Source organism: Molossus molossus, unplaced genomic scaffold (assembly GCF_014108415.1).
Source record: "Molossus molossus isolate mMolMol1 unplaced genomic scaffold, mMolMol1.p scaffold_m16_p_14, whole genome shotgun sequence".
Classification (NCBI taxonomy): domain Eukaryota; kingdom Metazoa; phylum Chordata; class Mammalia; order Chiroptera; family Molossidae; genus Molossus; species Molossus molossus.
Genome location: NW_023425349.1, coordinates 71178709 through 71206261, shown reverse-complemented (window position 1 = coordinate 71206261; position 27553 = coordinate 71178709). Strand labels below are relative to the sequence as shown.

The 27553-nt window shown below is 42.0% G+C and overlaps 1 protein-coding gene across 2 annotated transcripts in view; it reads left to right on the top strand.

Moving 5' to 3' along the window:
- The window catches only part of MLLT3 (MLLT3 super elongation complex subunit), a 287402-nt gene extending 268876 nt beyond the window's left edge, over positions 1 to 18526 (top strand). For both annotated transcript variants that reach the window (XM_036260333.1, XM_036260334.1), the window contains exons 8-11: positions 2300 to 2399; positions 8122 to 8193; positions 9473 to 9544; positions 17044 to 18526. In XM_036260333.1, coding sequence (XP_036116226.1) covers positions 2300 to 2399; positions 8122 to 8193; positions 9473 to 9544; positions 17044 to 17175 — 376 coding nt within the window. In that variant the 3' untranslated portion in view covers positions 17176 to 18526. The remainder of the gene's footprint in view (positions 1 to 2299; positions 2400 to 8121; positions 8194 to 9472; positions 9545 to 17043) is intronic.
- The last annotated feature ends 9027 nt before the right edge of the window (positions 18527 to 27553 follow it).

Below are 27553 nucleotides of genomic sequence, written 5' to 3'. Positions count from 1 at the left end.
TTCATTTGAAGAGTTTGTATAGCTCCATCGCTGTAGGTAGTCTCAGAATTGGAGGAAATATGTTTGCTGTTTGTAGCAAGAAATACATAATTGGCTTCAGTGAATTATGTGTGTGACCTAATTAAAAATAGGATCACCTGTGTGTTTTCTAGAAAATAAATTCCTTTTAAGTGTGCTGACAATTAGGTTCTTTAAGTAGTTTTAATGTTGTGAGGCATAATTTCACATTATAAGATGGTAATTCTTGTCACTTATAATTAATAGTCAGCTTGAAATTGCCTTGAGGATTTTGTTTCTTTATCAGGAGGAAAACAAATAGTCCTGCTTACTTTAATGTGTTTTGAGTAGAAAAATATATGAATCCACTTGAACTTCAAATCCAATTACATTTATAATATATTGCATTAAATCTTTTCCCATTATTCATTATGATTTAGAAGGCCCTGCAATTGCTAAAAAGAACATGATCTGAACCCAAAATGGACAGACCACGTTTCCCAATTGGTAATTTCTTGGTGTCCTTTTGGAAGAGCCTCCTCAGTGTGTATGTCCTGTCCCATCCCCTGATTTCTCCTTGTGGCCGTACTCAAGACCTCCTTCTCCACCTTGTCTCCCAGACTCACCTGTCTGTATTCATTTTAAATAGGAGAAAATAAGGGACCTTATGACCATGGCCTTATAACATTTCCCTTCAGAAGTCTTTAATTTGACAAGAAGGAAACTGCGAGGGCAAAAAGACCTAAAAATGGACTGAAACTTGGAGATGAGGAGCGAATTTAGAACAATCAAAATCCTGACCACTGGCAGCTCTCAGTTCTAGCTGATGAAAAATGCTTGACCTATTTAGACAATTACCCAAGTTACTGTTACCTAGAAGAGCTAGATATTCTGATTAGCTGTTGCTCACCCACTTACTGCCCCGTCCCCTAAGTCCGTGTGGGTCAGATTGAACGCATTTGTGAGCTGTCCAGTGAGACAGACACTGTTGGAGACACTCTGCTCTTCTCCCTGCCTGACCTGTGCTGTCAGCACAGCAGCGCCAGCGTAACAGTCAATCTTCATTGCACTTGTGAAGTCTCAACTGTTTAATCAGTTTAAATACTCAGCCTTCTACTTCAACCAAGAAGCATTTTAAAGCAGCGCTTCAACTGAACACTTCATTAGTGTAATTTAGTTAAGAAAAACAAGTTCCATCAGTTTTTGCTAAAAGGATGTCCCAGTATCCTTTTCATCTCCTATCTTGGTTCGTGTCTATCTGAATATATTATAGAGCTAGAATGTGATTGCCTATTCAGAGTGAGAGAAAAACTATCTGGGTTTCTAAAGCGTTTTGTGTTTCTGAGAAGAATATTTTATTAGGTTACCACATAACGAAAGAGAGGGAGCAAACACCAAAGGGCATTTCTGAAGGGGGACATGCAATCGGCAGAGTAGAATAGAGAAGCATCTTCTATTTGACTATGAGAAAAGTCCATTTTGTTCCGAAAAGAAAAAAAAAATAGGGGAGTGGTGATATTTTTATTGTCTTTAGTTGTTGAAAGCTATCATTGTATTTTTCTAAAGCAGTTATTCCATACTGCTGTAGTATATTCCCAATGAATTGTTTCAGTGTTCAGATCTAGGGTCAGCTTTGAATCATTCGTCACACAGTAGAAATGATAGGTGGTGGTTGTAGCTTGATGAGCTTCACACATCCCATCCTCAGATGTCCCTGCCCTGAGCTGGCAGTCCTGCAGGGCTGCTGTCCACATTCTTCTTAGTGGTTGCTTCCAGTCCTGAAACCCATATTTTAGCCAAATTTGTGAAATTCTCATCTGTAGCAAAGAGGCAGGGGGAAAGGGAACTAAAGGTAGTAACTTACAAACTGTCTAATTTAGTTGACCTTCGGCAAGCTTGGGCGACATGCTTGATGATAGTAGGGGTAGAGCTGGAGCAGGGAGGTAAATGAATAAATGAGGCTGCTAAATTTAGTGGCTGAACACCATCTTTGGGTTATATTGCTTGGGTTTGAATCCTAGAAGAACCATTTTTACTTCTGTGACTCTAGGTGAGTGACCTAGTCTCTCCTAGTCTCAGTTTTCTCATCTGTGAAATAGGGATCATTTAATGAGAAATAGCAGGTAACACACAACGCAGTTCCAGATACAAAGTAAGTGTCCATAAGTGTTAGCGGTTGTATAAATCGAAGCAAGTTTTCAGTGCTTAGAGTATTTCCATACTCCACTCTGTGCACCTGTTTTCATAGATATTCGAATTGTCTGTGATGATGCATATATGACTGCTCTCTGTTTCTTTTCAGAGTTAGCTTAAGTGATGGCAGTGACAGTGAAAGCAGTTCTGCTTCTTCACCCCTACATCACGAACCCCCGCCACCCTTATTAAAAACCAACAACAACCAGGTAAATCGCTGGGTTTGCTCTGTTCAAGACCGCAGGACTAGATGTGACCGTTTACAAAGCACACAAAACTTTTTACCCCTTAATTTTAAACAAATCCCCTCTTGATCCGAAATAAATGATAACGTACAACCTTAGAAATAAATACATAGTTAGGGTTACGTAAACTTCCCTTGTCATGAAAAGTATGTCCCATTGGATGAGTTAATTAAATAGATGCAAGAAGGGGTGGTGACAAAAAGTGTTGCCCATTTACTCTTGATTTCTATATATTTTTGCCCTCAGCAGTAAGTAGGCAACTTAACGAATTAGAAAAATAGGACCTTTGGGGTCAGTATATAAAGCCTGGTTCTTTGCTTTTACTAATTGACACTAATTTACTGGTGGGAAATTAACTAACTTCTGATCCTCAGTTTTCTTATCTATACATGGAGATATTAATACCTACCTTGCTGGCTATTAGGAGGATGATGGGTAATACCTGTGAGGAGCATGAGGCAGTGCCCATACCTGCGGGGCCCTCAGCTGATGGCACAGGCTTATGATTATAGGTGCTCTGCCTCTGTGTGCTTATCCAGGAAAAGGAGATCACCGCTCGGGAATGTACGGAATTGTCAGTGAAATGCAGAGTCAATAATGGACATTATCATTGTTGTTACAATCGAGTTAAAGGAAAACTTATAATTTGATAGTCAACTCAGAATAAAATTGTTTGGATAAGGTCTAGGCAGAACTTTGAAAACACTGATGAAGAGCTTTTCTTAAATGATTAAGATTGGGATATTTTAAATACTAAAGTAAACTGTTTTCAAATATCATGAATATTGCAAAAGCCTCATTGTCATTGAGTTGATCCTCTCGTTACTGAAGCTCACTCTTGTCTCTTTGTTTAGACAGATTCTTGGTGACTTCTGCAATTGCTTAATTCAAGTTACCATATGAATATTATTAATTTGGAAATGAAAGAACTGCCTTTTTAAAAAAGCATTCTGTTTCACAGGTGTCCTACAATTTTCAATGGCCTGGCCCTTAAATTTGGATCTTTGTTTTACCAGGAAAATATAATTTTCTAGATGAAGACTTTTTCTTTTCAAATTTTATATATAAAGCATAAGCAAAGATCTCCTACACTTTAGAATTCCTCATTTATAATGTTTATCTACATCTTAAAGCCTTGTTGAGGAGGAATAATGGCATTGTTCTTTACCTCACCAATTACAGTTCAACTGCTGTTTCTTTGTGTTCTACCTACCAGTGCAAGCCCACCCTCATCTGTTACAGACTGGCTGTTCAAGGAGTTAGTGCATTCTCATTCTTTACCCTAACTCCCTGTGGTTCACACATTTCCCCATCTCCAGGGCCAGCTTTCCCCTCCAGGGGCTCCCCAGCACTGCAAGTGAAGCAGCTTCCAGGGAAAGTGGAACTCAGGGCATAGCCGTCATCGCCAGCCGGTTGAGAAGAGCCCTGGCTGGCTAACTGGACAACTTGGGATTCTTTTGTAAATCTGTGCTTCAGTATGAGCTGGCAAAAGCGTAGAATTTGGACCTTGAATAATTTTTATATGCATTTAAACTTACCTAGCTTCCAGCGCCTGGTGTAGGCAGCAGTACCAGGAGCAAAGGGCATTAGGATGTGCCTTCTTGCCCCTCAGGAGGCTCCTTCAGCATCTTTCCCAGGCAGGGTTGAGACTGTGCTTGCTAAATAACGGCAGCCCCAATAAGCCCCTCTCTTGCCTTCCAAACCTAATAGCTGCCCCTACACTCTACCTAAACGGGCAGTCTTGAGCTGCCCCTGGCTTCAGGGAAAGGTCCGAATTCTACATCAGACTTTTTCTTTTTTTAACCTGACTAGCAAAACAAGAGCAAAATGAATAGAATCATTTATCTGGAGAGGGTAGAAATTACTTTATCCGATTAAATAGCATACCACTGGCTCCTTGGCATATGTTTACTCAACAAATGTAGCTTCACACATGTGAATCATCAATCTGTCAGGAATACTCAGTTACATGTCACTTCTCCATGCACTTATGAGCATAATAAGAAAGTCCATATGCTTTCACTTTGAGCTAGTCGGGGCTAGAAAATACATGTACCACAAGAGTGCTTCCCCCCTTGCAGCTATATTTTGGAACTGAGAGCAAGAAAAGATTTAAAACTTGGTATAGTATTATTTTCTTAACCCCTCAAATCACCTGCATTGGGTCAGGTGTGATGTTATTCCTTTAAATCAGTGTTCTTAGGACCTCTTAGTAACTTTCTAGTCGCCTTACTAAAAAATTCTTAAAAATCTAAAGTCTGTACATTTCACCCTGGAATGTATTTTTACCCTGATATTTGAATGTGGGTGTGTGATTAACTGAAGTTTCACATAAAATAGATGAAAACATACTGGGAAGGCCTAACTGAGATGGGAAGACTGAGTTTCCTTCTTTCATACCCCTTGACTGTTCTGTCTGCGCGCTGATAACGATATCTCAAGTTTCTGTAAATTACCAGGCAAAGCTGAGTTTTCCTTATCTTTCCTCAAATCTTCCAGGCACTAGGGAAGAGGGAAAGTGCTAATTGAGTCAAACCGTTTTCTAACTGTTGGGGGGAAAAAAAAAGTGAACAGAGAGACAGCCACATGTCAACAAAGCAAGTAATTAACCTGAGTATTGTTAGGAGCAACTAGTGATCATTAACATGAAAGACCTATCAGTGGAGAATCATCTGCTGAATAATTGAGTTGTCAGTCCTCACAAAGGGATACAGAAAAAAATAATCTTGAAATTTTAATTCTTAAACCCTATCCTCAGATTAAGGATAGAAGTGCAGCTAATCAGAGTCCTATTCTCAGACTGTCCTGCGTATAAATGACGTGTCTGCAGTCTGGGTGGCTGTTCCCCTCAGGACAACTTAATAGGGAATAAGAGTGAATGCTGCGCTATTTTAACCAGAGACGTTATGTTGTTGTTTTATTTATTTTTTTACTTCAAACCTTCCTTTTGTGAATTTCAAACAAAATCAAAATTCCAGATCCTTTTTGGCTGGAAGTATGGATGGGCGGGAGGAGAGAGGAGCCTTCAAGGAAGGAAGTGATCCACTGGACCTGAGTTAATATTCAGAATATCTTAAATCACCTATCAGCCTGCGAGGCGTGTTGAATGAAATTAAAGAGTCTATCCAGTTAAACTGGTTTGAAATAAGCCTGTGGAAGACAAGGTGCTGTATGTACTTTTATATTCTGGAGTCGTTTCCTCAAAGATAAGAAATGATCATAAATAAAACAATTGTCTGCAGCATGGCTCAGCTCTCAGAATGAGGTTTTGACAAAGCTGTTTATTTTGGAGCAGGGAGAGATCAAAGGAGGAAGATTAACTGAGCCCTCTCTGGGCAGCCACTCAGTAACTTGAGGCGGATCACTGACACCGGGAGCTTTTGTTCCTGCCACTGCAGCTTCAGAAGAAAGAAACTGGGATTTCAATGTAGTTTGGCCTTCTGTGCTGTAGCACTTATGGAATGTGTAGGGTGGGACTTGAGTGCCTCACAATGTCCTGTCTATTTTCTGCTTCGAAGGAGAAGGTGGTAGAAATGTCTAAAGCCTAGTTAGCAAAGTTCCATGGCAAATACAGAGTTTCTCAGCCACTTTGACCCCTGGAGTGCAGTAAGCTGGGGATGGAGGAGGGTGGGCAGGGTGGGATATGGGAACAAAATCGAGTGTCCTAATGCACAAGGCGAGCAGGCAGGCACTGCTTCTTTCTCTGGCCTGAAATCCCAGCAGATTGTCTGTCTCTGCTTTGCCCCGCACTGTGTCTGAGCTGCCGAGGAGTGCCATCTACTGACCTACTTTCTCCTAGGTCTCTTAGCGTGGAGTTTTCCCTTGAGGTCTCATTTCCAACAACAAAAGAGAGAAGGAAATTCTGAATGTAGTGCAGTGTGTGGTTTCCTTTACAGTGGACCATGTTTTCGTTTTTGTTTTTTAAAGATTGCCTTGCTTCTGTTACTAAGTAATTTCCCTGTATTGCCTAAATTACTGTATTTTAAGTTAGCCTGGTCAAACTGGTCATCTGGTTATCTTAATGTTAAAAATGAATAAAGGAAGTTCTTAGGAAAGGCTCTGTTAGAAAGAAGCTCACTGTGTACCCATGCAGTATTCTAAATTCAAAGGAAATATGTACTCTTCTAGAAGTCTTTGGTTTTTTTCTAGAGTGTCATGGTCCTATCCGCAAAAGGTAAATGTTTAGAAGTATACAGTTTCACCACTCAGTGGGTATCTGGACATCATCTTTTCACATCTCTCATTTCATCTCATTTTTTTTGAGACCCCAGAATGTGAAATGGTAGGGCTAGGACCTGAACTTATGTTTCTGAGCCCAATCGAGGCTCTTTCCACTACAAATTAAAAGTGGACTCTTTTTAAAATTTTCTTTGTGTTATGGAATATGGTAGACCTTTGAACAGAACTGTGATTTGTGTGTGTGTGCGCGTGCACGTGTGTGTATGTGCAGAGGCTGGATAAAGAGAAGAGCAGTAGAAATATGAAACTTATTTAAAATGCTTTATTTGGCATTTTCCTCCTTAATATTAATTTTAGATTATAACAACTCATTTGATAATTAGGTAATAATGAAAAAGACAAATTACTTTGCTTTTTATGTTTATATACATTTGTAAACACTCAACAATAAATTCAGTGGTTTCCAGCCATTTTAAGCAAGGGCTATTTAAAAATGTTTTCTTCATAATCTTCAGTTTTGCAGATTCTAATTAACTGTATTTATTCAATAATAATTTGGTTTTTCTTAATAGTAATTAGAAACCTAGCTCCCCAGGGAAGCTTATGAACAGTATGCAGAACTACTGTTCATCACCTGAGCTGTATTCCGTTCAGATGAAGGGAGAGGCACCTGGTACTTTATCATGGGCAAAACATCACTTATTGAAACACAGAAGACAGTCCTGGCTTTTTATTTCTTGAGTTAGAAGATCCCAAGTTAGGAACAAGCAGTGTCACTGATGGCCATCTTTATTTCCAAAACTGCACCAAGTTAGTGGATATGAGTAATTTTATTTTTAATCCTCACCCGAGGATGTATTTAGTGAGAGGAAGAGAGAGAGAGAGAGAGAAACATCAATGTGAGGGAGAAACATCAATCAGTTGCTTCCCATGCATGCCCCAACTGGGGAATCAAATCTACAACCTAAGTATGTGCCCTGACTGGGACTCGAACTCGCAACCTTTTGGTATATGGGACGATGCTCCAACCAACTGAGCCACCCAGCCAAGGCAATATGAGTGATTTTTAGAATCTGAAAGCCAGGTGCTAAAAAGGGCATTCGAAATTTTGTTTCACCATCTCTAGTGTACTGAGCCCTGGTAGTCATAGTGGAACAGCAGAATGAATACGCAGGAACTCTGGCCAGAGGGAACTAGAATCCAGTAGGGCTCCGCTGCTGTGCATTGTGAGAGTGCTGTCACGAAGCGGCAGCCTCGGAAGCTGAGGTCGATTTCCATATTGTCAGCTTTTTAAAAAATGTCCACTGCAGCATGTGAGACGTAAGTAATTCATTATCCAAGAAAAAGGAAGGTTAGAAGAGAAGAAAGAAAACTGTTGAGAGGAGAAGTACTATTTGGAAAATGATGTTGTCCTATGACATTTCATCCATAAGTGCCTTTGTTCAGGTGACTGGTTTCCTAAGAAGTGCTTGCAATCCAATTTAATAGTGTTCTCTTGGATCCCTAGATTCTTGAAGTGAAAAGTCCAATAAAGCAAAGCAAATCAGATAAGCAAATAAAGAATGGTGAATGTGACAAGGTAGGTTTCCAGTCCGTTACTCAGGGCTGCGGCACTCACGTGTCCTCTGTTTCTTTGTGTTTCCCTTGGTCATCGTCCTGGTTCTTTTTTCATTGTCTTCATCAGAAGTGCCCACGAGTAGTTCATGTCATCTGTCTATCTAGCTATGTAAGCATATTTCAGTAACCTTTTATTATTAAAAGTATTAAATTATTTTTTAATTTAAAATTTTATTGACACTTATTGCAGATGTCCCCTATCCCCCCGCCCCCACCAGCCGCCCAGAGAGTAGTTTATTTGCTAAGTAAGTCTTCCTTATATCTCCAGTAGTAAACTTGGCCTTATGCTACCGTTTGCCCTGATGCCTACATTGCCCAGGGATTTCAGGCACATTGAGTTGGGAATAAGAGACTGTGGTGGAGTTAGAGGGTGAAGGAACTCAGATGTAAGTGAGCAGGACATCGGACCCCAGTGCAGTGTGCTTTCCCCAGGTGTGCATCATGCATCTGAAATCTGACTGCAAGACCTGCTGGGGGTTGGTCTCCTGGTGTGGGTAGGGTCCTGACATGTTTTGCAGGGTTGGGGCAGGCCTGGCTAATGCTTCACAGACCTTTCCATTACCTTCATTGCAAATGGTGGTAGGAACACCCATGCAGCTATGCGAACAGACTCGTGGGTCTGAGCACATGGAAGGAGAGGTCACTTCTGCCTTTCCAGGGAGCTCTTACAAACCACCTGCTAATTTGGATAGTAGTCTCTATTTTTCACAAGACAGTCTTCTGTTCTTGTACTTGCTATTCACTAGCACCGTTGGATATGTTAGATAACCGGGAAGGCTTTTTTTTTTTTTTTTTTTTAATTTTAAGAATATGCCGTGACATAATTGGCAATGTGCACGGATACTTCCGTGTTCAAACTTAGACGGTTTCTCTTAGTTAAAAAGCATCTAAGGTAGAAGGATTTTTAGAAATGAAAGTAGACTTGAATAACACAGTTTATCACTGAGTTTGCCTTCTCTGTGTAGAGGCATTGTTGGGAATAAGTGAGGCTGTTCACTTGAATCTTGTTGAGAGAAAATAAGTACAAGAATTGCTCCTTTTAAATAAGCTGGCTTTATGAAGATAATAGTTGGCCTAGAGAAATCTGATCCGCAGAAGGCCTCGGCACCGAGTCACACAGCCTGGGCGGGGTAGAATGGGGGACCTCCAGTTGCTGCTTATATGTTCTTATTTATCTATTCTCTTCTTTTTGAACTGTTTCCTAACATGCGTGTTCTTTGGGGGACACTCTTCTCTTTCAGGCATACCTAGATGAACTGGTAGAGCTTCACAGAAGGTTAATGACGTTGAGGGAAAGACACATTCTGCAGCAGGTGAGAAATGCTTTATAGCACAACCCTTCCCTGAAGCCTCAAGGCCTGGCTTGTCCTGGGGTGGAGTGACAGCGCCTGGAGGCCACGCCCGCCCACACCGCCAGAAGTAGGCTGATGCCGCCTGCAGAAGTAGTTGATCCCTGAGCAGCACTGGTTTGAACTGCACCACTTCACTTATATGGAGATATTTTTCAGTGGCGATACAGTCAGCCCTTCATAGCAGCCAGCTGCAGATCAGAATCAGTATTTTCGATCTGCAGTTGGGAATCTGCGTATGTCGAGGGCTGACTGTATGCATCATTCTGCACCATTTTATATAAAGGACTTGAGCATCTGAGGATTTGGGTATCCGCAGGGAGTCCTGGATCCTAATACCTTCGGATTCCGAGGTAGTGGAATTAAGTTTTGGGGCAGTCAAAGTTATAGGTGGATATTCAGCTGTGTGGGGGATAGGGTGGCACCTCTACCCCCTGCGCTGTTCAAGGGTCATCTGTATTTAGGAAGGGCGCTCGCTTCCAAGGTTACCTGGGAGTCTGCTTTGGAGCTTTGTGGTGATTGTCTCCCTTCCCTGGTGCCGTGGACAGTGAAGACTGGGCACTTGTAGAGGGGATGGTGCTGGAATGTACTGACCCCTCAGCAGGCTGATGCTGTGATGTGGGCTGAGGGAGGGGACAGGAGGAATGCAGAAACCTGTGGGGCCAGGCTCCTGGTTTCATGGGAAAACGGTGATAAGAATTTCAGTCAAGTGTTGTAAACATTTGTGATTCAATTTAGTAACCTTTCTCCAGTGCTGTTCTAAGGAAAATAAATATTTCCCTCATTTCTCTTATCTTGTACAACATACATTCTATTATTATGAACTCAACTGTGGAATACTTGTTGAGTGAGGAAACTTCTATTAGTACAATTTGATGTTTTGAGAAGATAAGGGTACTTTTTAGTAATCATGCAGTTACGTGCGTCCTTTGCATGAACAGTGGTTATTGATAACATGTTTTCTCTTTAACACCCAAAAAGAAGTTGTGTTCTAAATTCCAGGGTGGGTTTTAGATTATTTTACTGTGTAATTTTTTTTTTTTTTTTTTATTTACCACTTTCAAATGACTTGAAGTTAGTACTTAATCCACACCAGCTGTGTATGTACTGTTTTTTTTTTAAAAAAAAACATGGCTGACAGTAGCATTTATATTCTGTGTACATTTTTGTTTAAATCTATAAATACTCTCAGACTTGCCAAATTTCCTGATTGGTTTGATAAGCTTTTTAAACCTTCTAGAGTTTCAGATTTGAACAAAAGACTACAGACCTATGATTCTTAATTGGGTATAAGTTACATTTCCATTTAAGTGAGAATGTGTAGGGGTGCAGGATTTGAATGGCTTACCCTGAGACTTTGCTAATATTTTTCTTCAGTTTTCTCCTGCAGAACTGACAGTTGCTCAGCCTGCCATTTACCATTGATTTGGGACTAATTGACTGAATGGTGATGGTAACTCTATTAGCTGATTTTCCCATCCCTTCCCAAATGCCACCACTGTGGAGCAGCTGTCCAATGAAGCTATTAACATCCAAGCTGGGCCCAAACAGTGAGTCTTGCAGGAGTGAGACAGATGTTCGGACAGGGTTGGGACACCTTTACAAAGGAAAGTCGGCCAACGAATCAAGGATACGAGGCCATTGAGCATGGTCTTACCTTGGGGTGTCATTGGCATTCCCAGTTTCTCATTGTCCTTTATTTTGACCTTTGAAAGAACTCTGAGGAAAGATGGCTTACTTGAGACTCCCCTCGAAGTGGATCATTTTAGTGTTCTGGAGGGAGAGAGTGATTTCTATGAATTTTTAACCTGGCATAAAGGCACTCAAGGGTGCACAGCGTTTCACCCTAATTACATTCCCAGGCTGCTTGAAAGCTCTCGGTCTTTGGCCTTTTGCCTTGTAATGCAGCTGAGGCTTGTGATTATGATACCATGATGCATGTCCTGTCACGGTTTACTGCTTAATTAATTCCTATTGTAAAGCCTAGCACCGTGGAGTTACTCTCCACCTTGAGAGTTGCTCATGTTGTGGAATGCATTCCAAAGTTGACATATTCTCCACCATGCAGACCTGACACCTGAGACAGAATTTCTAGTGGGCCCAGATCACATCCTAGGTCTTTTCCTATTAAATGCATTGACTTCGCTTTAGCACTTATATTTGGCCCACAGAAGGTGATTAATATCTTTTTTTTAATCTGGGGCACTGGTGCCCAACAGCTAGTTTAATGAACAGAAAGCAGTGCATCAAGAAAGCCTGTGTCCTTAAGGCACTTTCCATAAGGTAAGAATGCAGTGTAGGGGTACAGTCAAACCCAGAGATGTCAGTCACAGGACTGACTAATACTTGGATTCTTCTTTAAACCACACGTTCTCCGTTTATTTGGAAAGAGAGGTTGAGCACGTCTGAACTCCTCTGCAGTTCCGCTCTGAGTCTGGATTTGTGTCCTACATAGGAGGGGAAAAGCTCTGAGGAAAACCAGGGCTTCCTTAGAAGATAGTTTAGCAATTTACATAACAGCTATTATCCTTGTAGAATTACCTTCAGGGGTATTGGGAATGAGTAGAGTATCAAGTCTTTCTTCTAACAACATGGAGAGCCCTCCCTGAGAAAGGCTCTGTTGAAAATGATTTTTCTTCATCCTGGGAAATCACCTGTCATGTTTTAGGATCCCCTGTAGGCTGGAGGCTGACAGCTTGCCTCTTAACCCAAGGTGGGGCACACATTGTCACACGACAGGACAGTGTTCCCCAGTCCATCGCCACGGTCCTCCTGCAGGAAGACCTCACTCATCCCAGCCCTGACTCCACTCAGGACAGGTGCAGTCACAGCCAGGCGTGTTTACTGCCCCCCTCAAACAAGAGGCTGCTTTATGTAGAAAGAATCTGTTTTTTAAAATATATAATCAGACTAACAATAATGCTTCTACCTTTTTATAATTAAAAACCAGGGTTGGGGGGAAGGAGTCATCAATTTAGCAAGTGAATCTTTCCCTGTTTAAAAAACAAAAATTAAAAAAAAAAAAAAAAAAAACCTGCATGGTACCCCCCTAAAAGGCTGACATGGCAGGAAATAATCCATCACCAGTGTTTTCACAACCAGCAGCATCTGAAGAATGAGTTAGGCGGCGTACCTACTCTCCCACTCCCCATACGTGCCTGTGCCTTGCCGCTCTCCTTCTCTGCGGTCGCTCTCTCTCCGTACGGTTGTTTGGTACGTGTGTTCCTGCGCATGTGCAGGCCCTGGCCCGGGTGGAGCGCTCTGCACCTGCAGAGCAGGGGCTTCTCATAAGGCAGAGGGATGACCTTCAGGGACTATCAGGGTGTTGGTAGGCTCTGTGGCTTGTGTCATTGGAGTACAGCGCGTGAATGCTGTGTTTCTGATGTTCTCACTGTGGGGATTCCAGGAAGGGAGCCCACATTTACTTCTCCATCTTTACTTAATTGAAGATGTTGGGTGCGAGCTCCAGTACTTCATATCATTAATGTCATTCCCTTCGGCGAATAGGTCTGAACTGCTGCCGCTCCTGCCTTTAGGCCGTCTCTGCATCTGCCTTGATGTGTGCTTATAGGCCCCCATAAAAATGCGGGGCTCACTTAGTGAGATTGGTCAGTTCCCCTTTATATCTTTGTGTGTTTGTGACTGCAGGCAGGGTGGGACGGCCGGTTGTGGAGGAAGGAGGAGGACTGGACGGAAGCCCTGGGAACCTAGACGTTAATACAGTGCTTGTGAGATGAATAAGCTGAATTTCTAGGGGGCAAATGTGTTTATTTGCTTTAAAATCAAATGGCTTCTTTCTCTAAAGGTGCTTTTCTCTGTTTTTTTTTTTGTTGTTGTTTTTTGTTTTTTTTTTACTTATGAAGTAATTATTGAGCAGCTATGTTGAGTCACAGAAAGCTATTTTCTTAAAAGGGTGAGGTACCTGTCATTTTCGAGGGAAAATGTGGGGCTGGACTTCCTTAACCCCCATGTTGTGGTTTTAGTTTGTCATTTCAACTAGTTTCCTTCACCTACTATTTTCCTTGCTTTCTTCCCTTCCCCTGCAAATTGTTCTTATAATAATTATTATTTTTTAATCCAAGAAGGTCTTTTCTGAGTTTTCGCTTCTGGCGTTTTCCCTGCTTCGTCTGTTTTAGTGCTGACGGAATGGCTAACCGTCAGCGAGGGGCGGAGGAAAAGGCACCGGGTCTGGGGATGCCTGTGCTGTGTAGTTACTTCCCTACAATTAAGGAGAAGTGTGTATATGGAAATTATTGCCCCGGTGTGTGTAGCAAAGCATAGTTTGTACAGAAGCTGCACTTACCATATCTCATTTGATCCTCTGCACAGCCCTGTGTGATGGGAGAACAGTTGGCATTGTCGTCATTTCACAGGTGAGGAAACTGAGGCTCAGAGGTTATAACGTTCTGTCCAGTGCCTCTCAGGCAGTAAGCAAAGTCAGGACTCTCTTCTACATGCTTTGTCTCTTACCTGCTGGCCTGCGAGTTGGGGAGATGAGTCACACTCCGGAATAATTGTCATTTGCCTTCATTGTGTCAATCAAAAGGCTGTTTGTCTCTCTCCAGAAAGAGCTCTCTGAAAAGGCTATTTGTCTCACCTAAAGTCTTCACATTTTCACTAGCGCTATAGTGTTTCTACATGATGGAGCAAAACAGATCATTTACTCTGGAAAGTACTCTTAAATCAATCACTGTTAAATACGTAGCAAGCATTTGATTGGCTTGAAAGGTTTGTGTGTGTGGACCTAGCTGGGTGTGTGACTTATTCCAAGCTCTATAACTGTTAACTAATAAAAAGTATGAGGGTCCATTTTAGATCTTTTAATATTAATAACCAGATCTTGCTTGATACATTCCTATGTGAATGTAGCAGTTTAACCATAATTGGGAATGCTCCTTTTAATAATTTCTCGATGCCTGTAATAGAATTCTGGGTGTAGTGGTTTAAACAACCACTTTACATCACTCCCCATAATAAAGCCCTGGAGGTAAGTAATTTATGGTCAGTGTGGTGGCTTAAAAGATGCCACTGAGGACACGGACTCCTTGCCATCCTGCTCTGCCATCTTTCACATCTTGCAGTCATTCTCTTGAGGGAAGACAGCCACTGCACTTCCAGGACTGCGTCTTCATTCCAGACAGGAAGAGAGCAGAGGGCCCATTGTCCATACCCTTTACTAACATTTTCCTGAAAGCCCAGTGATTGCTGAAAAATAAATTGTAAAGAGTGATATCTGCCGAGTGCAGCACTGGGGGGGGGGGGGGGGCAGGCATTGTAGCTGGTGTGTGGCCACTCTCACAAAATCAAGCTTCTGTTAGTAAAGAAGAAGAGCCATCACGTAGGCAGTTTTCTGTGTATGTCACAGTTTTGCAACGAGAGTAACTTGTTTTATTATTTAACCAAGACTTAGGGCAATAATATCTAAGTCTGGGGTTGTGCAACAATTGGATGAGGCTCAGTATGTCTTTTCTGCTTCGGTGGAAGTCAGATAGGTCAGGAATGGGGAGCATATTTTCTGTGGAGAGCCACTGATCCATACTGAATAGTTCACAAATTACTCTTTTTTAAAGAAAATTAATTTTAAGAAGAGAAGGTCAAATGTTCTTGCTGTTTTCCACCTGAAATTAGGTGATCTAAAATGCCATTGAACAAATAGGCTAAATAAGTAAAATTCGGGTTTTTTGAAGATTATTGAACCAAAGAGAATCATAAATAAGTGATAATAAGGAAGTACTAGTGACAACTAGAAATAAGTGGTCAAGTTTGCCAGTTGTTTTCTCTGCGCAGATATTTTCTCTTTTATCCTGATGCTGATTTTCCTCTCCCCGTAAGGGAAGCTTACTAAGATTAATCCCCCCCATCCCATTTTACCCACAAATACACCTAAGTCCCACACTACCCGGGCGCAGCGTCCATTTCTGATAAAATTATTAGTATATAGGAATGAAAAGACAACATAACACGTAAAAGATTCCCTCAAACCAATCACCAACATCCTTCTGAACATGGAGACCTTAGACACCCCCCCTGAAAGCCAGGGCCAGCCAGACAAGAGTAGGTCTGTCGCCACTTCTGTTTCATCGTATTTCTGCAAGTTGGAGCCAGTGCATCAGGAAGTGAGGTGTGACTCTTCCAAATGGGGAGACAAAGGCAGTCTGTCTTTCTCTAGCTAATACTTATCACCCCTAAATACTCAAGGCAAACAGCTGGACATGACTATAAGTAATAAGTATAGATTTGTATTCATTTTTTGGTTGAAATATGACAAAATGTACAGCTATGTGAATTTTAACAAAGTGAATGCATCTTTTATAACCAGCATCCAGAACAAGCAACAAAACAGTTCCAGAAGGTTCCCCTGAGCTTCGCAGTCACTCGCCACCCAGGATCTTCAGGGGCAGAATTGTAGATGGCTTCAGTATTTTTCTTTGTGGGTTCTTGTATTTGTAAAAAGTTCAACAATAGCCCTGGCCGGTTTGGTTCAGCGGTTAGAGCGTCGGCCTGTGGTCCTGAGAGACCCGGGTTCGGTTCCCGCTAAGGGCATGTGCCTCGGTTGCAGTTTGTCCCCGGCCCTGGTCGGCTGTGCGGGTGGCAGCCACTCGATGTGTTCCTTTCGCATCGATGTTTCACTCTCTCTCTCTCTGTTCCTCTCTCTCCCTCCCACTCTACCTGAACAAAAAATAGAAAAATGTCCTCGGGTGAGGATAAAAAAAAAAAAAAGTTCAACAATAATGTAACCAGAAGGAAAAATGTTTATTATTATATATGTGTGGATGTAGAGGTGTAGGTTGTGTGTATGCTTTTTATTTGTTTGTTTGTTTGTTTATTTTTAATTGACTTTAGAGAGAGAGGAAAGGAGAGAGAGAAACATCAATGGGAGAAAGAAACATAGATCAGTTGCCTCCCAAACACACCCCAACTGGGGATTGAACCTGCAACCTGGGTAAGTGCCCTGACTGGGAATCGAACCCATGACCTTTTGGTATCCCAGACGATGCTCCATCCAACTAAGCCACATGAGCCAGGGCTGTATACATTTTTTTTTTTTTTTAAATAAGGAGCTTTTTTATGTATAGGCTGGAATTTTCTTAAATCTTTTAGGTATAATCACTGCCCATTGAGTCAGTAACTAATTTTTAAAGGGGTGTTGAAATAGCATCTCCCCCTAACAACCCACTCCTACTCCCACCCCTACAGTAAAATAGTTGATGATTTGAAAGCATGAGTCAGTTTAAAGGATATGAATGATGAGAACAGGTAATCTGCTCTCATTCAGAATGTCCAAGGGTTAATATTCCTTTGGTTTACGAATTGGCTAAGAGACTCTTTGGTACCATTAACAGTATAGGGCCTTTCTTACAGTACATGTCAGATGTTCCATATTTGACCCCCTCCATCTCTCCCTCTTTACCTATTAATGTCCATTTCTGATTGCCCAAACTTTCTCTTCTTTATTACTCTAGATCGTGAACCTCATAGAAGAAACTGGACACTTTCACATCACAAACACAACATTTGATTTTGACCTTTGCTCGCTGGACAAAACTACAGTCCGTAAACTACAGAGTTACCTGGAAACATCTGGAACATCCTGAGGATACAACAACTGGATGCATCAAAAAGTATTGGATTTTTTTTTTGGTTGTGATTTTTGTTGTTGTTGTTGTTTATAAGAAAACGCTCAAAACGATGCAACCAAAAGGAAAAATAAAAATCAAACCTTCAACTTTATTTTTCTTTAAAGCCAGTCATCATCTCTTGATCAAGGAGAGTTTAAGCAAACCAGCCTCAGCGGACCACTCTTCTCTCCAAGGACATCCCTGGGAGGAGTCTGCCTGGATAGCCTTGAAAACAAATCCAACACAACACAAGAAAACTTAACGAATGTGTCTGTTTTCATGTATCTCTCTCTGTGGTGGTTCGTTCCACAGGACGAATGCATATTCAACACACTGCCTTATTACATAACTGATCTATTTATTACTGCATACAGATATCCTAAAGTCGTTGAGGGAATGACACCACAAGACATCACAAGTACTTAGTCCCGTGGATGCTCTTTCAGTGCAGCGCCCTGGCCACCCCCAGCCCAGTGACCTTACTCGTGTACCGTGCCACTCTCCACCAACTTTTTCCAGCTCCCCGAACTCGTCGGCAGTCTGTGTTTTCCACCTTTTGTTTTCCCAGTTCCAGGACACAAGCGATCAACTGGGGGGGACCAGATAACCACCCTGATTTTCTTCTTTGTGGTCTTTTTCCTGAAAATTGGGGCCCAGTCCTTGGCGGTATTCATATAATGATCTTGGACCACGGTAGAAAAAGCACCAAATAGGATCATGACTTGCTGTCTAGCCTTAGTCAATAAACCTGTAGGACTTTTAAACAAAAGTGTCCATGTACACTCCCTGCATCCAGCTGTGTTGAACTGTCACATCAACATGCGTGTGTCTGTTTTACTGTTACAACGTTAGATGAATATGGAAGTAAAGGCATTCCACAGGATCATCGTTTTTACAAAAGGAATTCTGGTTCTCTTTTCTAAAGAAATGTTGTAGAAATTCTTAATTTGGATCTATTTATTAGTAAGAGTTTCAGCTTTCTTCAGCTGCCAGTGTGTTATCCATCTTTACCATAAAACCTGGAATAAGAGATTTTTGTTTGTTCACATATGATCCCCTTAGACTCTTTTATATTTGGAAAATTAAAATCTTCCTTTGGGGGAAATTCTTGGTTATTCTGCCGTAACAGATTATGTATTAACTTGTAGGTTCAGTGGTTCGATACCTGTTTAGTCACTTGCTTATGTTTCCAGAAGGATTTCTTGTATTGGTGAAAATAAAGATGGTTGGGGAGGGGGGATATTTTTGTTCTTGGTGTACCCTGTTTTGAAACTAGAAATCTGTCCTGTGGCATGCAAAAGAAAGCAAATTATTTTTAAAGAAAAAAAAACAAAAAAACAAAAAACAAAGTACTTTTGGTGTCATTATTCCATAAATGGAGAAATGCAAAGTGAGAACAGCTCATCTTTCAAGTTTTGCTAGAAACTCAACTGAAAAGAAAAGAAATGAAGAAATACTTCTGGATCCAAAGGTTCATTCACTGGATCAGCCTTAAGAAAGTCTATGTGTGCTAATAGACCAGTATCTCCCTTGTTTACTCCCGCGCCAGATGCTCTTTTCATACAGAGATTAACTAGTGTCTGTACAGAAAATGCTCTTTTCAGACCCATTCTTTCAGGCAGTAATGTAAATGCAGATTGATAATGGAGTTATGTCTGCATTTTAAAAAGGGGATTTTTAAACTTTGTTTCTTTCTATCCAAAGACACTATTTTTTCCTTTAAAAAACAATACAGCCATGCTTGTAAATGACTTCTCTGAGGCATCCTCCCGGGGCCAATTGAACATTTTTGATAATGTGATTTTTGATGATTGGCACAAACCATCCTCGATATTTAATTACAGAGAAACTTTGAGTCATTTTAGACATTAGTTTACTGCCTAAATTATGTGGTTTTAGTTGTGTTTTGTTTTGTTTTGAACTTTACAGGTAAAAGGGGAGGACAATGCTTATATGGAATTCTTTGCAAAATTTAAAACTCTTTTTAAAATTTCTAACTGCTAATCCACATATTCTAATTAAGCCAGAAATGTATGTGGTTTAACTAAAATATCTGTGTAGTTTAACTAGGAATGTATATATGTAGTTTGGGCCATTTTTATTTTTGTAACTAAATTGTGTGGCAAATACTATGCTTTGGCAATGTAGAGATTTTTTTGTTCCTTATGTTACTAACCAAGTAACTAGGTAACATAAATGATCAAACAAAAAGGTTAATAAGAAGAGACACTATTACAGTGATATAATTTAGGCGTAAAGTTTAGGTAATAAAGCAGATATCTTCAGAATATCGTCAAAACGTAAGTTTGTAATTGATAACAGAATTCGGAAAAACCTATCCACCATCTACTACTCGTAGATAGTAAAATGAATTTTTCACAAAATTCTGGTAGCGTAAGAGTCACATGGTTAACTTTTTAGAAGTTACACTCTTGCTCTCATCTAATTATAAATGCAGAAATAAATCCCCTTGCAATTAATTTCAAATAGTTATACTTTCAGTAACCCACTCAGTTCTGCCACATTTATATACACTCACCTTTGAAACTTGTTAAAAATATGTTTGGCACATGTGCATCCTAACAGTGGCTTTGGTTTTTTTAAGCACAAAAGAAAAAAATGGCAGGGTTTAATTCTTTGGGTGTATATATATAAATAGATATTTCAAATAAAATTAATATGGTGAGTGTGAATGTGGTTTGAGCCAGCCAGAATATGATAAAATACTTTAAATTTTTCCCCAATAGTCCGGCCGGTGTGGCTCAGGTTGAGCATCAACCCATGCACCAAGAGGTCTCTGGTTTGATTCTCGGTCAGGACACATGCCCAGGTTGTGGGCCCTATCCCCAGGGGCGGGGGGCATAGCAGGAGGCAGCCAATCGATGTTCTCTCTCATCGATGTTTCTCTCTCTCTCTCTCTCCCTCTCCCTTCCTCTCTCTCTCTAAAAAAATCAATAAATGAAAAAAAAAAAATTCCCCCCCAATAATTTGAGAGGAAAAAATGTATATTCAGAACTCTTCCCCTTAGTAAATTAGCTGTTGCATCTGGTTTTGCAGCAGAATCTGTATGAAAGTGAGTGTTTCTATCTTAGCATATGGCAATCATGTTGGCAACAATGTTTGCAGATTTTTTGTATTTTTTTATTTCTTTACCATAATCCACCTCTCCATGTAGACAAGTAGGTATGTCTATATATGCTTGCATATTGTGTCAAATTAGGGAAGAACATGAAAACTTAACAGGAGACTAGAGGGGAAAAAATCATGAGTGTCCTAAACATTTTTAAATTGCTAAGCAAATCTTTCTAGTCAGAATAATTATGCACCTTTTCATGGAAAGAGCCAATAAATTTGGTTTTCTTCCACCAAAAATGTTTCTGCAGATACCTTCTATAGACTCAGCTAATCTTTATAAAAGACAGTTCAAACCTGCAGAACATTCCAAATCCTGTGCATGTTAACGAGTTAACATATGTGTTTAAGAGAGATTTTATTCTTAAATGTTTTAACTCTGCCTCAGTATTGGAGTAGAAGATTGAGTGGTGGAAATGGTGTCATTTTTGTTTGGTGACTGGTGTTCACTTTCTCACTGTGGATGTTATCAGCTCTGGAGTGGTTTGCTGTGTGCCCATTACTTTCCACCATTAGCATGGTGTGCGTTCACGCTCTGGAATGCATATACACACAGACACGCGTGCATATTATAAACTTGCTTTGGGCTGTTGCTCTAAAACTATGACTTTGGTGTAGAGGCTAATGTAGAGGAGTCAGTCCCCATGGTTTAGTCTTGGGCTGGAAATCTACATCTCTTGACCTCTTGTTTTTGTATGATGCTTTTTATCATTGTAGGCACTGCCATCCCTGAACATTCCTTGTAAAGATGCATCAAAGAAATCAATTTAAAAGGGAGATAAAGTTCCCAGTGTCAGTAAACTGTAAATGTGTATTTTGGCACTTACACTCCAGTATTCTGAAAATAGAGTTATGATGGAAATGCTGACAGACCCTTAACGGTGGCCAGAGCTACCATGCAGTGCAAACATGAATTAAGTAAAACGTATTCTTGAGATTAATAGAGCAAGTCCAATCCATTTTATAAATCTTTCAGTATCTTTTTTAATGGAGTGTGTATGTACAGCTGTGTTGAAAGATACACTGTGTCTGTGTGTATAGATGCTATTTTGTGAACTACAAAGCATTCATAAGATGTATTTCCCATGTTGAAATGTAAGTACAGATTGACAGAAATAGGTGTTTTACTTAAATTTATATCTAATCTGTTGTGTCTCAATTTTCTTTACAATGTATAGTCATACTGATTTGTTAAGTCATTTGGCCAAAGTTTGGCTTTGCTTTGCATACAGAAAAATGAGCCTCTACCCTCTCTCAAGAAGAGATGCTGGTCCTCTGGAAGAGCGGATGGAGAGACCAGCCCAGCCCAGGACCCCAAGGCTAGAGTCCCTCTGTCTGAGCACCATTTTCTGTCCTAAAACCAGTAGGTTTTTTAAGCCCGGCAGACTTGAGCAGGAAATGGTGGCACACATTCTGGAATAAATCAGGTTACTTGTGCATGATATTTTTTCTTTCCCCCTATTTCTCTGGAAGGTTTTGTTCATAAACTAAGCAACCTGCTATCACTGGACAGAGTCAGCCCGACAAAGGCCCTGCATTTACTTGACCAGCAAGACATGCCACCTTAATTATACAGGAAGGAGAAAAACTACTTCCACAATGAGAATAGTTTGGCAGATAAGCAGGGAATCGGATGTAAGGCTCTTTTTAATAGTGAAGAGATCAAATTTGAAAAACTCGCTGGGCCTTCAGACCAACAGCCATTGAGGAGATAACACTGGGCTGCCTTGTGTGTTATCAACTGGAACCTGATTCTAGGTGTGGAGGCATCAGTTTCAAGTGGGCTTGGCTGACAGTTAAGCTTTCTATTGACCAGGCTTGAATTGGACTAATCTCTTTCCTTGTTTCAGCACAGATATTCATGTGTTTATTTTAAAATAATGGCCTTGCATTTCCTCCAGCCTGGAGAAAGTCCAGAAGGGCATCTTGGACCTGTTGACCACTCAGGGTGTTGTGTCCAACCGGTCTCACACAGGAAGTGGGCTGAGCCACAGTTCTCCCCAATACATTTGTCACACCCTCTCTCGGGATTGTCTTCCCACCTGGATATGCCAGCGGGTCCTGGAGAGATGGCAGCTTAACTGAGGCCTGATACCCAGACCACTCTGCTTGGTAATTCAGGGACACGGTGTCCAAAACCAGTGGTCTTGCTTGTTCTGGTTAGTGGAGCAACTGGGAGTGTTTTATTGGTTTCCGTGCCCAGGATGCCACCCAGCTAGGAAACCCTGAGCACGTTTCAGGGCTCTGCTTTCTCTGCCAGCAGACAGTACCCACACCTTCCTGTGTACGTGGTCCCCTTCTTTAGAGTCAATTCCAGTCTTTCCCAGACCCTGTTAACTTGCCCTGGGCTGTCAGCCTCTTGGTCTTCATTTCCCCTTAATTAAAGAAGGGCAAACTATATGGTTCCTGAGGGCTAGGAAGAGAAGTACATGGCACAAGCTGGAAAACAGTCCGGTAATTATAACTGGCTCAACAGCTGTTAAATAACTGAAAATCATCTACCACCTGAATGGGGAGGCTCCTGGAGGCCACTGCTGTGCTAACCCAGGGCGCTCGGCAGTCCACACAGAATAGGAAGCCACCGGAGCAGGGAGGTAGGTGGTGAGTAAAGGCAAAGCTATTTGCTCTTTTTCCCCCTGTAATCATGTCTTCCTCCCCATGCAGCCCCCACCACAGAGTTCTGAGGTTTCAAAAGAGTAGAAAAGGATAAATCCAGGCCATTAAAAGAAAATAATCAAAGCTATTGAAAAGATAAAACAAATGAGTCTCACTAAAAAGGCCGTCTGTGCAAGTAATAAGGTTGAAATACTGATACTGATTTCCTAGCCGAACAGCATTCCTCACACATGTGGTTTGTGTATCCGCATCTGGGTGGGTGGTCTGGCGAGAAGTGCTAAATGCAGCAAGATGGCTTAGTTTTTGAGCAGTGGAGGGAAGCTTTGGGACAGGCTCAGCCGTGGTATCTAAGGCCCCTGCAACATAAAGAGGCTTTCCTTTTGCTTTGTTCCAGGAGGGAACGTTTTAACTTGGCTTATTCATTTAAATATGTGTCTCTATTCTGCACAGGATCAATCCAAAGGGTAGGGGTTTTTGTGTATATGCATGTGTTTTTTTTTTTTGTTTTTTTCTAAAGCATCTCCTTGTCCCTCATTCTAGCCCTAGGGTGTGAGATGTGTGGCATAGAATGTAATAACTCTCCATTTGTTCTCATTTGATCCCTGGGTGCTGGGCAACTATCAACATCTCTTTGCAAGTCATGCTGTTTTCAATGACACCTTAGTCTCGATACAACAGGAAAGAGTACCAAGGCACAAATTATGCATACAGTCCACAAACAAAAGCCAGAGGAGGATGGACTCCCCCAAAGGCACATGTATGCTAACATGAATGTTGAGTGAAGTACAGTCAGTTCAAGGAGGGGAGCTTTGTTAAGGGAATGTCTGCTCAGAAAACGGGGACCCACTGATGGCTTTTGACAGACATGAATCATGGCCAACTCATGTCTGAAGATGGGTTGCTGCTTCCTGAATATTCCTCAGGATTAGTGAATGTTGGGGGTTTATTTTGACTGTCACTCGCTTAGAGGATAGATCATCACTTTCCAAATTTAACTGATCTGTGTGCAGGTGTTTTATCTGTCTCCCCCACTAGAAGGAAAGCCTCCTGGGGACAAGGACTTTGTCTTGTTCACTGTGGACGCTCCAGGACCTAGAACCATTCCAGGACATACTAGGCACTCATGTTTGTTGAAAAAAAAAACAGTGGGAGCACTTTGTGGAACACTGATCTCTTTTGACATTTCATTAAAACATGATTCTGTGTTTAAGCAAGTTTGGAAAACTGCCTAGTATATGACCGTCCTGGAAATTCACGACATGCTACTGGGTTAAATCTCTGAGAAACCAAATGTTCTGACAACAGCCACCAAACCTGCTTAACTTTATTTAACGCAACATTTTCCAAGCCGTGTATAACACAACCGTAGCCACGTGAGATGATAATAGATGTTTTGCTTTTCAGTTCCTTAATCAAGGTAGTTTTTATAGTATACTTCATTCTTCAAGGTTTTCCGTATAAGTTGGGATGCCACAGGTTCAGAGAAGGACAGCATAGCTATTAATATGTCTGAAATAGTTTCTGGGTTAGGTGATCATTTAACTTATTGTCCAAACTGGGACATTTTGCAGAATGAAATGGGACACTATTAACTATTCAAGGACAACCCAAGTAAACCAGGGTTGTCTTTGGCAAACCCAGACCTGTGGTCACCTATTTCCAAGGAATACACTTTGGGAAGTGCTGAATCGAAAATACAACCTCAGATTTCTCTGTCACTTAGGCATGTGTATGTCAAAGGGGTTTGATTGTGCTCTTGATGGTAACACGAGAGCATCTCCGACACAGTAGGAGCAGGCCCTTAGGACCCAGGGTGTAAAAGGCATTTTTATTGTTGCCGAAGATCCTTCATAGTTGAAGTGGTCCCTGGGCCACCCCTCACTTCCCCGCCCCTGAGCCTGTGTTACCCTATCATTTGACTAATGAATAGGCCAGTATGGACGATCAGTTTTTTCTACAATATATGCAAGGAGGACCCATTCCTTATGTTGGGTCCCTGGTCCCTTACCCTGCCCCCAGAGCATACTGCGTGCTGAAGGTGGTGGTTTTCCGCACAGCATTCCTGACACCTTTGCTGGAGAGGCGACCTCTTGGTTGCCACCTGCTGAGTCACGCCTGCTGCTGGAGCTGCCCACGCAGCCGGTTCTCACTGCTGGAGCATGTTCGGAATTCTGCCCTCCTCCGTCTCCAGGTTCTGCTACCTGATACTCTAATAGTTTGGTGGTTCCAAGTCGCACAGGCACAACTCTTAAAAATGTTGAGTGAGTGGCTATCACTAAGTCTCTTGGCTTGGTGGGCTGCCACATTAATGTCATTCTCTGCTGCTGCTTCCTCTAAAACTGTGCCTTATTCTGCCGTTGTACTGAAGGCGGTGTAGTGTGGTGACTGAATCACAGACACTGCCTCAGGCCTGGTCGTGAACCCCAGCTCTGCCGCTCCTAGCCCTGGAACATGAAGCTTTTCTGACCCTTGGTTTTCTTCCCTGTGAGATGGGATTCGCATGTACCTCTGTTTTAAAGGTATAGTGCGAGGCAGATGTTTACAGAGCACGTAGCAGTCTGAACCTGCTCTGCAGTGAAGTGCTCAGCAAACAGTAGTGATTCTCGTTTTCAGTCTGCTATTGGAGACTAATGGGGGCTCTCTGTTCTCTTTTGCTGGTAAAGAATTTTGCCCACACTTAGGAGCGTCCTCGCGCAGTCTCTCGTTCAGCCTCAGTGGTCAGCCTGTTGTAATGTGCCCAATACACTCACCACTGTGGTCACTGGCCCCCTCATAGGCGTGTCCTTGCAGGGCAGCCATCGGCTGTGTAAGTGCTGTGTTTGAGCTCTTTGCAGCCCACGGAAGGGAAAGGGAGCAGAAGGGAAACATCGCAGGGTTCGGGTCTCACTCTGGCCTCAGAGGTAGGTCGCATAAGACAGAACGGAACACACCTCCACTCCATGAGTTCAGCTGCTGGAGGTAATGTTGGTGAAGCTGAGGTCACAGGTTCAAGACCCCTGTGAGTTCATTGGTTTATCCCCTTGTTTAGCTACAAACTTCCTAATTCTACACAATCATGCAGTGACTGTCCTGGGTCACAGAGGGACAGGGAGAACTTGCCCTTTCAGACATGACTTTATGGCATTTGGAGGGGGCTATACAGTGTGATCACCATTGCCATCTTTATACCACTGTGGCTTATCACTTCAGTGAGGGGTGTTGGGTAGGAGGCCACCCTCTTGGATAATATTGGCCATTTCACCTGAGTAAGCCCAGGTTGTGACCTTGGTCAGCCAGATGTTCTGCTCACCATATAGACCTTAGAATGATATCACACACATTTTTTTTTTAAGGCAGACATGTATATCATATAGAAATGACCACTGTTATCTTACAATCCAATGATTTGAATTATAGCGAGCATTTTCTTTTTTTATTGAATTTATTGGGGTGACACTGGTTAACAAAATACTGTACGTTTCAGGTGCACAATTCCACAGCACATTGTCTGTACACTGTACTGTGTGTTCACCACCCCAAGTCAAGTCTGTCCATCACCATTTATCCCCCTGTACCCTCTTCTCCCTCCTCCCACCCTCTCCCCCCAGCAGTCCCCACACTGTTGTCCATGAGATTTTTTCTCTTTTTGGTTTTCTCAATCACCCTACCCCCCCTCCTGCCCCCCAACTCCCCCCAACAGCTGTCTGCCTGCTCTGTGTCTATGAGTCTGTCTCTATTTTGTATAGCAAGCATTTCAGTAGCTCGTTTCAGCACCGTATTCTTGAAACCACGCCACAGTTTGATGGGGTGTGGTTGGCCACGTCACTTTGTAGACGACCCCACTGAAGCCTCTTCCCGTCTTGCGATGCAAACTAGTGCTGCTGTCGTCACCATTCTCCTCATTATTTCTCCCCTTAAATATGACATGATGTCTTAATCTCTCATGGCTGGGGTAACCAAGTACCACAAACTCAGTGGGTTTAAAACAACACAAATTTATCTTACGGTTCTGGAGGTCAGAAGTCTAAACTATGTCTCACAGGACTAAAGTGAAAGTGTCAGCAGGGCTGTGCTCCTTCCCGATGCTCTGGGGGAGAATCCGTCCCCAGCTCCCGGAGGCCGCCCACGGTCCCGGGCTCGTGACCCCTTCCTCCAGCTCCCGAGGCCGCCCACGGTCCCAGGCTCATGACCCCTTCCTCCAGCTCCCGGAGGCTGCCCACGGTCCCAGGCTCATAACTCCTTCCTCCATCTTCAAAGTTGGCAACACAGCTTCTTAAAATCTCTCTTTCTCTCTCTTTCTCTCTCACCTTCCGCCTCTTATGGACTTTTATAATGACTTTGAGGTCACCCAGATGCTCCAGGATAATTTCCCCATATCAAGATCCTTAACGAGTCATAATCATAGCTGCCCCTTTGCCATGTAAGGTAATATATTCACAGGTTTGGGGGAGTCGGGTGTGGTCACCTTGGGGAGGCCATTATTGTGCCTATCACATGGGGGGGGGATGCCCTTGTTAAGATCCCCATCCTTTTGGAAGTTTAAGTAAGTCTACTTAGTATCTGAGTAGAACTTATCTGCCCCACATTAAAAATTAAAGAAATTTTGCTACTGGTTCCAGTTGTTCAT